Raw genomic sequence first — 12275 nt, forward strand, 5'->3', positions numbered from 1 at the left:
ATTTGATGGGGATCTATCAATATTAATGGGGCTTATGGAAGAAAGAAAACAGAAGTAGAACTGGCTGAGTCAGCAAAGAGGATGCATCTGGATTTGCTAGGAGTAAGTGATATTCGGGTAATGGGAAATAACGAGGAAGATGTGAGGGTGCAGATGAGGATGAAGCTGACAAGTTTTATCAAACATTGAGTGACACTGTAGTCAGGGTCAACAGCAAGGATAGGATATTGCTAATGGGCGATTTCAATGTGAGAGTTGGAAATATTTTTTACAAGTTAGTTTTACGTCGCACCCACACAGACAGGTCTTATGGTAACGATGGGACAGGAAGGGGCTAGGAGTGAGAAGGAAGCGACTGTAATAATGTACAGCCTCAACACTTGCCTGGTGTGAAAATGGGAAAACACCGCAAACCATCTTCAGGGCTGCTGACAGTAGGGCTCGAATCCACAATCTCCCAAATATTGGATACTGGCCACACTTAAGCGACTGCAGCTATCCAGCTCGGTAGAATTGGAAATAGAACTGAAAGATATGAAAGGGTGATTGGTAAATGTGGGGAAGATATGGAAGCTAATGGGAATGGGAAACGTTTGCTTGACTTCTGTGTTAGTGTAGGATTAGCAGTTACAAATACATTCTTCAAGCATGTGGCTATTCCCTGCTGCACATGGGGAGGGTAGGGGTACCAGATCCCTAATAGACTATATTATAACAGATGTAACCCATAGTGGGTGACATGGTACATGAGCTGCAAGGAAACGTTTAACTTTTTATTCTGGAGGAATAGAACTATTGGATAGCGATCTCAAGAGTGTTTTCTATACATCAAGAAATTGTAATTTTAAGAAATTGTAATTTTATTTTGTTGTCTCGGTGAAAATGTTTTGTGTATTTCGAGAAATTGTTTTTCTTCCTAGGTAAAGACTATTCAAAAATTATTTTGAAAGGAAACTGTTTAGAAACAAACTGTTTGGACATATGTAGAAAAAATGTGTTATTATGTTTTGTGTATCCCAAGAAAGTTAACACATTTTTGAAGATTGTATAATTTGGTCTTGCTGATTTTATGTTTTAAAATTTTGGTCCAGTTTAAAAATGAACTCCCTATACCGACACGTGTAAGAAATTGATGGTTCAATTGTTGCGTCAGCAATTTCTTCATGGCTTGTCGTTTGCTTGATGCCCATATAAGGTTAGGGTTTTTGTAATTGGTTGTAATTAGAAGTGTTGTAATTGGTTTAATATGGAGGTGTTTTCCGATTGGCGGTTTGATATCGAACGATTTCCAGTATGATGTGAGGTACGCGTGTGCTACCGTTTTCTTGTGGTCTTTCGTTTTCGATCTTCGAAGGGGTCGGACGCGCAGTGCGCGCAGTCCGGGCCTATGGGGCCAACCTACCTTAAGGTAAGCACGTTTAATTATTTTAAAATTTTGTAATATGTGATTTTGTTTTTTCTTTCTAAATTTAACTTTCATGTGTTTCGGCCTTTCTTATTAAATTTCGCGAAATGTAAATGTTCTCATCCTGCCAAGAAATCACCTCGAATCTTAGTTTGGGCCATTTCATTTATGCCTTGTGTTACACGAGGCCACCTTTTGTTTGGAGGTTTTCCTGTTTTAAAATTTCTTTTATCCTTTATGTGGCAATGTGTTAATTTTCCGTCAGGTTGCCTCCAGTAGCTCAGTATAATGAAATTACAAGAAAAGTCTGTAGTTGTCCTTTGATGGACCATCCAGAAGATTGTTTGTTATATCCTATCTGGTTTATTGTTCAAGATTCAAGTTGCAGTTGTATTTCTGTTCCTTTTTCACGAATTGTTTTCTATAGGTTTCTGTTCTTGTTTTTCTAATTATATTTTATACGAAGGGTATGGGTGAGTACGTTCTTTTCCTTACAACATCCTACGATCTTACAGCCTCATAGGGTCCAAGTCCGCTTTCCACACTATTCCTGTCTGTTTTAGACCTTTAAGCTTTAAGTATCCTATCCGCATCTTTTATTTTATTTACAATTTTATTTTTAATGCAAAACGGGTAACCGGTAAATATCAATCCAGGCTACAACAGACTTTAAATTCAGGAGATCTGTTAGGAATGCGTGGATTTTTCAGGGATTTTTTGATGTTACAGACCATATTTGACCTGTAGAGAACTAAGTATCTCTAGATCTAGGATAGAGAAAGTGAAATCTGTCTGCAGACAAATAAGGGTAGAAAATCTCCAGGACAAGGATATTAGACAAAAGTACATAGATATGATTAGTGAAAAGTTCCAAACAATGGATGGAAAGCAGCTTCAGGAGATAGAAAGAGAATGGGGGGCATACAGGGATGCTGTAATAGAAACAGCAAGGGAATGCCTACAAACAACTGTGTGTTATAATGGGGAAAAAGCAAACATCTTGGTGGAATGATGAACTTGCAACGTATAAAGAAGGCATATCAGAAACAGCTCCAAACAAGGACTGATGCAGACAGGGATTTGTACATAGATAAAAGAAACAGAGCAAAGCAAATAGTTGTTGAATCCAAGAAGAAGTCATGGAAAAATTTTGGTAATAACCTTAAAAGGCTAAGTCAAGCAGCAGGGAAACCTTTCTGGACAGTAATAAAGAATCTTAGAAGGGAGGGAAAGCAGAAATGATTAGTGTTTTGACTAAATCAGGTGAACTCATAATAAATCGCAGGGGATCACTAGACAGGTGGAAGGAATATTTTGAAAATTTTCTGAACGTAAAAGGAAATATTCCTCGTGACGTCGCAAACAACCAAGTTCATGGGAAGGAGGATGATGATGTTGGTGAAATTAAGCTTGAGGAAGAGGGAAGGATGGAAAATAAACTCCATTTCCATAAAGCATCAGGAATAGATGAAACTAGACCTGACATGGTGAAATATAGTGGGAAGGTAGGGATGAAATGGATTCATAGAGCAATACGATTAGCAAGATACCATCTTACTAGACAAAAGTAGTAATTGCACCTATCTATAAGCAAGTTTCTGCCCCATAAGTAGTTATGGGTACGTAATACATCTTGTACATAGTTTCCTTTGCTTCCATTGGCACATCTTTGTCCCATAACATGTTTCTTTCACTATGATAGAAATAGCTTCCAGCTTGAATCCTCTTACTAATTTCAGCATCCAGTCGAGTATTCTCCATTAATTCACTCCCCAGGTATTTAAATGTTTCCACTACTTCCAGGGGCTTGTCTGCAAGTCTAATTTGACCTCTCCCTTATTTCTCCCCTCTAGTCATAACAAGGGTTTTACTCTTCTCTACACTTATTTTCAACCCACATTCTTCTATTTTCCCATTCACCATATCCAACTGTTCTTGAACCTTCCTGCCGTCTTCTCCCCAAATCACAATATCATCTGCAAATAACAGCATGTTCATTTCTCTTCCTCCATATTCTGCTTTTGCTGTTCTCATGATGTCATCCATTACTATGGTAAACAGGATTGGTGATAGAACACTTCCCTGCCTCAGCCCACTAGTTATTTTGAAACAACTTGTCCTGCCAACTTGTGTTTGCACGCAACTACAACATTCCTTGTACATTGCCATGATCATTTTTATTAATCCCTGTGCAATTCCTTTTTGCACCAGACTGTCCCAAACTTTAGTCCTGCGGACACTGTCATATGCCTTTTCAATGTCGATGAATGTCATCACCATATCATTCCCGTACTCCCATTGCTTTTCCGTTAGCTGTCTCATAATGAAAATGGGCTCTATTGTTGACCTTCCTCTTCTGAAACCAAACTGATTTTCCAGTATCTGATTCTCAACCTTCAACCTTATCCTACTTTCCAGTATCCTCTCCATTATCTTAGCAACATGGGATATTATAGTAATTCCCCTCTCATTCTTCAAAACTTTCTTATCGCCTTTCTTGAAAATTGGGATGATTATTCCTTTTTGAAAATCATCAGGGACCTCCTTTTTCTCCCAGACAATCCTGAGAACTCCACTGAAATTTCACCTATTCCAGCAGTTTTTCCATTCTTCATCTTTCTTACTGCCATTTCAATTTCATTCCATGTAATTTCCTTATCCATTTCTTCAACGACTAATTGCCTTTCCTGGTCGTCCATTGAATGACTGTCATCAGTTCTTACGTTCAGCAACTTCTGAAAATACTCTCTCCATCTATTCCTTATTTCTTCTGGCTTTGTTAATATTATGCCGTCCTCATCCTTCACAAATCTGGTGTTTACATGATCTCTCTTTTTGTTTCTTAAGATACCATACAGTAATTTCTTGCTGCCCTGCATATCATCTCTCAATTTCTGTGTGAATAAGGCCCAGCTCTTCCTCTTTTCTTCCTCCACTACTTTCTTGGTCAAATTCTTAGCCTCCACATATTTTCTTCTACTTTATTCAGTCTTAGATGTTTTCCATGCTTTCCATGCCATTTTCTTTTCCTTCACTTTCATCTTTAGCCTATCATTCCACCAGTGTGTCTCTTTGTTCTTCACATTTCCTGATGTTCTACCACATACCTTATCTGCACATCCCACCAGTGCTTCCTTAAATCTTTTCCATTCATCTTCAACACTCCCCACCTCCGTCCTGGGTACCAAGGGTATTATTTCCCTTTGAAAATCTTCTTGTATGCTTTTCTCTTTCAACTTCCATACTTTAATTCTTTTCTCTCTTCTTAATGGGGGTTTTTCAATCTTTCCCACTTTCAATTTTCCTACCACAACTCTATGATCTCCGCCAAAGGCTTCTTCCGGCATAGCCGTAACATCTACAAGGTTCTTCTGGTGTTCTTTCTCTATGATTATATAATCAATCATGGTCTTTGTTCTTCTGTCTCCCCAACCATACCTTATAATCTTCTGACTGTTCTTCTTCCTAAACCAGGTGTTTCCAACAATCATTTGGTTCCTCATGCAAAAATCCACCAACACCTACCTTTCCATATCCAAAGGGCCCTACAACATCTTCCTTTCCTTGTCTTCCCATTCCCACTTGTGCATTTAGATCTCCCATCAATATCACTTCCTTATCTTCTATCTGTCTCTCCACTTCCTCTCAAAAGTCCTCCAGATGTTCATCTATGCACCCTGTTTGTGGCACATACAACTGAAATAGATATTTCACACCATTTTCAAAGTGGAGTCTCATCACCATCATCCTATCGCTGACGGATTATGTATATTCCACATATTCTTAGATATCTTTTCTATGTATGATGGCCACTCCATTTTTTGCTGCAGGTCCTCCGCTGTAATACAGCCTGTATCCTTCTTTCAGAGGAATCTCTCCTGTGCACCTCTTCTTGGTCTCACACAGTCAACCAGTTCCTCGGTCTTTCCTGTCAGTGTCAGGACATTTGCTGTTGCAATCTTGATGAAGTTTGATGCTGGTTGCCCATTTCTCACAGTTCCCCCAGCATCTGAAGAGCTGTGCATCGCTTTTAGCAGGGGACGCCCTAACCTTTTCCGAGGCACCATATCTGCTTTGTCTATATAGGCTATTGTTACGATGGGCTCGCCACACCCAAAGGCATTTTATACCTACTGCCAGGTTCAAAATTAGGCCGCCCCTAACATGGAACCAGACGCCTTTCGTAGCCGCTCCTCTGGAGTACAGACGCTACGGGTTTGCCCCTTCCGCCATCTCCACCGTAGATGCCGTTGAGGTCTTCACTCATAACCCTGAGCTGGGACCCATACTAGATGTTACACACCGGGTCAGTGCGCTCTGGGACTCACATAAGCAGGGGCGCCACTCCCTGGGTAGGGCTGCCTCCGAAGATGGTCCCTACCTGCTACCCGAGCAAGAATTACTTTTGTTTTCATAATTTGTATTTTTCATTGTTCTAAGATTGAATAACTAGTATTTTGTCATAACTCTGATCAAACTATGTGACACATCAAGGTGCTTTCTTCCTCGTATATATTCTTTGCTTTTTATTTTTATGTTCCTTAATCAGCTGCATATATTATTATCCGTCTTTCATTTCCATTTATAGTTAACATTAGAAATTTCTCAGGTGTTATAAATTTTGCTGCTTTATTTGCTATCTATACATAACCCGAGATAAAAAAATTAAGTTTGAGGCAGAAATATGAAGTGAACATAGTGTATCTATATATATACTGTAGAAATGTCATCAATATGGAACTTATAGAGGGCAAATTAGTGTACAGTTTAAAAATAATAGTAGCTAATTCTAAATTCCCAGCAAAAACCTCTCATTTGTGTTCATTAGTTGGGCTGAATGCTCTTAGTATGAGAATTGAAATGCACAGAGCACTTTATAAGAAGGGAAAAATAAAATATACGCAGATATCACATGCTCACCTTTAGAAAAGTCATATTTTCCTTGTTGAGAATAAAGTCGGAATCTGTGTATTAAACCACCTTGTTTTCAAAATCGGTCTGAGGCTGCAAATCCAATTCTTCCAAAATTGACAAAATTTAGTTTCTTGTTTATGTCAGAATTTGGGTCAGCCGATTCTTTTGCTCTTGCTTTTCTTCCAAATAAGTTTGAAACTCATTCAACTCATCTTCAGTAGGAATGGAGCGCAATTCACATCTCTCTTGCAAGAACTGCACACAAGCCTCGTTCTTTTTCACACAATTCCGTATATCGGTCCAAACGGTCCTTTCTGTCTTATGGCACTCCTGTACCCATCCCTTCAGAACACTCCAAACAGCATACAATGGGAGATTTTTCAAATCTTTCACCAACATAGTTAAACCTAGTTCTAAGCTTAGATTTTCATATTTTTTAAGATAATGCTCAATATCTGCCTTCATCGCTTCTTGACATACTTCTTCCTCTTTAAGCATGTTGCTTAACAGTTGCTCCTCATTTGCTCTTATTTCTCCCTCTCTGGTTTTAATACAATCCTCAGAGTAGATTTGTTCCCAAATTTTACAAAATGAACTGCAGATTAAGAAGTGATGTCTGGTCAGCACAATAGATCCTCTTGGCTATTCTTGTCTTTCTAGACTGAAGCTGCTATCTCGAAGTCAGATAGTTCCTTAACAATTTTACAAAATTTGGGAATGTATCTTCCTTGCAGTTGCTGCAGACTCCCCAATAAATCACGTCTTGTTTCCTGCATTACACTACAGTAGGCCCTATCGTTACCTCAAAATACCAGACACACACACACACATACGGTACAAAGAAGTATTCAGCCAAAATGATTGCATTGTTATAATCAATATGGGCCACCTTTCTGTCCGTATCCTTCATCAGAAGAGTAGGGAGAATATAGTTTGTCTGGTATTGTTTGACTTCCAATTAGATCAAATATCTATCCAGAAATTAATACCAATATACTGCAGGACATTACAGTGAGGATCAACTACACATAGATACAAGACAAAGCTACAAGTTTACTACCCATTCCTTCCCATTAAGTATTTGATAAATCAACAAACAAACAAACAAACAAACAAACAAACAAACAAACAAACAAACAAACAAACAAACAAACCCCTCAACAGTTGTAACGCCTTGACAACTGCAGCACAGTCCGAAGAACTGCAGATTAAGAGGTGATGTCTGGTCAGCGCAATAGATCCTCTTGGCTATTCTTGGCTTTCTAGACTGAAGCTGCTATCTCGAAGTCAGATAGTTCCTTAACTGTTCGAACGTACACTGAGTGAACCTTGAACCAGCCCTCAGATCCAAGTAAAAATTCCAGACCTTGCTAGGAATAGAAGCAGGGGCCTCTAAGGAAGAGAAAAGCTTGGGATTCCAAGATCATGTGAGCAAGTGAATACAAGATCAAATTCAAATAAGCAAAGACAGAACGCTGATAGGAGAATAAAAAGTTTGGCATAGCATTCAACTTGAATATTTCCATACTGTTTTCCTGCTATTGCCCAATCCTCCTTCTTATCGTTGATGGTTGATACAGTTGATATGGAAATTTAAGAATGGAAGGTGGGCTGGTATATGGTTAAAATAGTTCATGAAGCTCACCTCCATTGGAGTAGGGTTGGGCACTACGTCCCTGTTTTGGCACACTGTGCCGGTGCACAGTTATGTTCCGCTGTTCCGGAACGCGGAGCATCAGTTGTTCTGAAACATTCTCAAGCGAGACCGAGACAGTGACTAGCTATCCTGTCAGAAGTGCCACTATGCACCGCCCTTCGCCCACTAGCTGACTGTCGATAAAGGCAGTGTGCTGCCATGTGCTGGAGTGTTCCGTGTTCTGTCGTATCCTCTTTGTTCTGTGAGTTCTGTTGCACCAGCAACTGGCCTTCGTACATGCGGATAACTTAATGTGTTCTGTTTTGTAAGAGTGTTTTCATTGAAGCCTAGTAATATATACCGTACAAAAGATTGTAAACTTTGAATAATGTCGCACTGGAGTCCTATTTATGACTTTTTTCTTGCTAGAATGAAACCGGACAGAGTAAAATGCAATATATGTTCTTCCATTTTGTCTGCAAAGGGATCTTCAACTGGCACAATGATGAGACATTTGAAATTTAAACATTCCACAATTTTTATTTTCGTGTTCTGCTGGTATAATTTTATTTTTAACCTCCTATTCCACGTGTTCAATTTTTATCTTCATGTTTTGCTTCTATGGGTTATTTTTTTTATTTATTTTCGTGTTCCGCTTGTATATTGTGTATGTAAATAGAGTACTGATGAATGTTTCTTCAACTGTGCGAGTATATTTTTAATTGGTGAAAATAACATTGTGACATTTGTGAACACATCTACTGCCAATGTAATTGTGACAGGTGTATTTCAGAATGAATGAAAACATTCTTATCCTAAAAAAACATTTAGACATGATTTTCTGGGTGCCTATTTCAGAGTTCCGACTCCTTTTTCACGTGCTGTGAAGTTTTATCCTGGCCCTAATTACTCACAATATAGGCTGTTACATTCAACCAGTGAAAATATCCTTGGATTAGTTACTTTTAAACAGCTATACTGCTATTGTGACTGTGCTGTGTGTGTTTCATATTGACTCAAAAAAATCTTCACCTAAAAGCAGCCTTTAAACGTTATTATTTGGTGCAAATTTCAGTGTTCCAACTATTCCTTCACATTCCATGCAGCTTTATGCTGGCCGTAACTACACACAGCACGTCCGGTACAGCACCACATTCCTGTTCACGCAGAGCATGTCATCTTGCCTCACGAAGTTCTCTCTACTGCGCAGTTATAGTCCCGTGTCCCACGTGGTGGCACACTGTACCAAAACACTCCATCTCAAGCTCCTGATGTTCCGGAACAACTGACTGTTCCAGTCTGCCCAACCCTACAATGGAAGTGTGCTTGAAAAGAGCTGCACCACCTCGGGATGAGGACACAAGTTTACTTCTTTTTAACTCAGTAAGTTGACTTCTGAATCTAATTGTTTGCCCTCAAATGCTTGTAAAAATCACACCACTACATCTCTTCATCAAGTCTCACATTGGGACGTAGTTATAAAATATACAAATATATAGTAAACACTTTCTTTTATCCTAAAAGCAGGTTGGTTTTATTGAGGATTCAAATACAACATGTTATTCCCCAATCCTTTTGCTACAATACCCCATTTTTTAACATAAGCTCCATTCAATGCTACGGCCTTGCACCACCATAATGTGAGGGCCTGTATGCCTGGATGGTACCACTTGACTGGTCGATATCGGAGCAAACGTCGTGCTGCATTGATTACTTCCCCAGCATCCACGTATTGCTTCCCACAGAGTACATCCTTCATTGGACCAAACAGATGGAAGACAGAAGGCGCAAGATCTGGACTGTAGGGTGGGTGAGAAAGAACAGTCCAGATCAGACAAGTTTGCTCGACCTTGTTGTGATGATGAAACACACCTTGCCCAACGACGCATCATGTTTTTGTCCACTGCCAGGTCTCTGTAGACATTCTGCAAATGCCTATGAATGTCTGTGATACCCTGTTTTTCTGCCAAAAGAAACTCAATAACTCCTCCGTTACAGATGCCATGAAGGCTAGTTATAGCGCTGCCACCTATTGGAAATTAATGAAACTCTTTGAGAGAAAGCGGGAATATTCAAAGATGTCCCAAACAAAATTACAATTTTTTAAAAATTGAAATTGACCGAGAAATAAAATGAGTTACATTATATATTGAACTTCCCTCGTATTTAACATTTTAGCTGAAAGAAAACCGAGTCTGAAGAGAAAATACATTTTTCCTATTTGTTTTAGATCGCACCGACTCATATAGGCCTTATGGCAAGGACAGGTCTAGGTCTGGGAAGGAAGCAAACATGGCCTTATTTAAGGTACAGTCCCAGTATTTTCCTGGTGTGAAAATGGGAAACCATGGAAAACTACCTTCAGATATGCCAACAGTGGGGTTCGAAACTGCTATCTCCCAAGCATAGTTTTCCTGTTCAGTGAGAAAATATCCCTCAAAATCTGCTGGAGAAGTCTCTTACTCAGAATATCCTCCTTTCAACCACAAAGATATCAAAGCATTGCTCTAATTATACACTCGTAACTCTATTACGACAACATGATTTTCATAGCCCAGCAATTTCTTGGAGATATGATTGGGAACAGTCTTCATATATTTATTCCCAGCAGCCTTCTGGTTTTGTTACTTGCTCTTAAAATTTAATTTTGTTTGTTTCTTTGATGAAGAACCTGACTGCTCGCCTTGTTTCCTTTTGTTACTTTCACCACCATCTGAAAGAAATAATTCCTATGATTAGTATGTCTAAATGTTTATTCTAGAAAACAATAAAAATGGTAGAAGCAACATATTTTAAAAGCTGCACTTGTCAAGACCCAAATGGGGTTGACAGGGGATGGTTTGAATTTGAAACTATATGGACTGCAAAGTGCCTGACAGATATTGGTAAATAATAATATTAATATATATTCTTCTTCAAACGATTGAGGTTGCCAAACCGACAAAGAATATCATACAATATAAATTTAGTACCTAATCTAAATAAGAACTGAATAAGACAGAAAGTTCAGCTGTAAGCATAAATGCACACGATAATTGCTCACGCTAAAATGTTTTGTAAAATTTATTGTACAACTAATTTTATAAGAATATCACAAAAACAATTTGTGTTGTTCACGATATTTTATAGGAAGGATCAGGATAGCCATCTCTGAACTAAATTCTGAACTAAGATGTGTATGTGCTGCCAAGAGTTGAGTTTGAAGCCCATTTATCTTTACCCTCACATCAGCCTGGCTTGTATTTGAGACACAAATTCGGCGATTGAGTTTTCTGCCTCCCTTCTTGCATTTCCGTTGTGATACAATGGCAGTTTAACCTCATACAAACACTAACAGCTTCTTTAGTCCACCTGGATTCTGCCATTTTAGAAGTGTGTGTTTATGTTTACAAACTAATTGGTTTGTTTCGCAAAATTAATTTTATGGAATAGAACATGTCCTATTTTATGAATCGATTGCAAATGTTAAAAACATTTAAGCTTTAAGAAAATTAAATTAAAGTATGGTTTCCTTCTAGAAACCTTAATTTTGATATAAAGGCCAAAGGCAGGCATTTATGCAAGTGGAGGCACATGCTTCCCCTAGTGCACCGTCACTGCATTGTCCTCCATAAGAGGCTTGCAATGGTTCCTCAACAGCGCACTAGCCGCCAGCATCTTGGAAGGTTGTAGCAATCCAACTGATGAGCCCACTGCCACACTAGGGTGAAACGCTGCTCATTTCACGATTGAAAAACCTAAAGAACTTAAATGATTTTAACATTTTCAATTAATGAAATTAAATTATGGTTTTCTTCTAGGATCCTTATTTTTGAAACAAAGACAATGTTGATCGCATTCTTTGACAGTAAACGGTTAGTTCGCCATGAGTAAGTTCTACCAGGTGAAACAGAGAACCAAACTCTTTACATCGAAGTCTTGAAACATTTTCGACAAGCAATTCGACGTGGCCGCCCTGATTTGTGGTAGTCGCAGGACTGGCTCTTACTGCATGACAATGCAAGACCTCACACTGCTTTATCTGTTACTGAGTATCTGGCCAGACATTCTGTCACTGTCATCCCACATCCTCCATATTCGCCTGACCTCTCGCCTTGCGATATTTTCTTGTTTCCGTAAGTGAAATTGCGACTGAAAGGAAAGCTTCATCAAGATATCACAGACATCCAATGGGCTGTGACACATGAGCTTACAAGCATTGCAGTTGACAATTTTTCTGCTTGCTTCCAAGACCTCCAGAAATGCTGGCAATTGTGTATAGATAGCCAAGGGGACTACTTCGACTGGAGCTAAGATCATTATTTGGTAAGGGCAACTTTT

General features: G+C 38.9%; 1 protein-coding gene across 1 annotated transcript in view; it reads right to left on the reverse strand.

Moving 5' to 3' along the window:
- Window positions 1–9492: 9492 nt before the first annotated feature.
- The window catches only part of phr6-4 ((6-4)-photolyase), a 69325-nt gene continuing 66542 nt past the window's right edge, over window positions 9493–12275 (reverse strand). The window contains exon 10 of the mRNA XM_067146189.2: window positions 9493–10668. Within this exon, the coding sequence (XP_067002290.2) occupies window positions 10580–10668 (89 nt within the window). The 3' untranslated portion in view covers window positions 9493–10579. The remainder of the gene's footprint in view (window positions 10669–12275) is intronic.

The sequence above is a fragment of the Anabrus simplex genome, chromosome 4 (assembly GCF_040414725.1).
Source record: "Anabrus simplex isolate iqAnaSimp1 chromosome 4, ASM4041472v1, whole genome shotgun sequence".
NCBI lineage: Eukaryota > Metazoa > Arthropoda > Insecta > Orthoptera > Tettigoniidae > Anabrus > Anabrus simplex.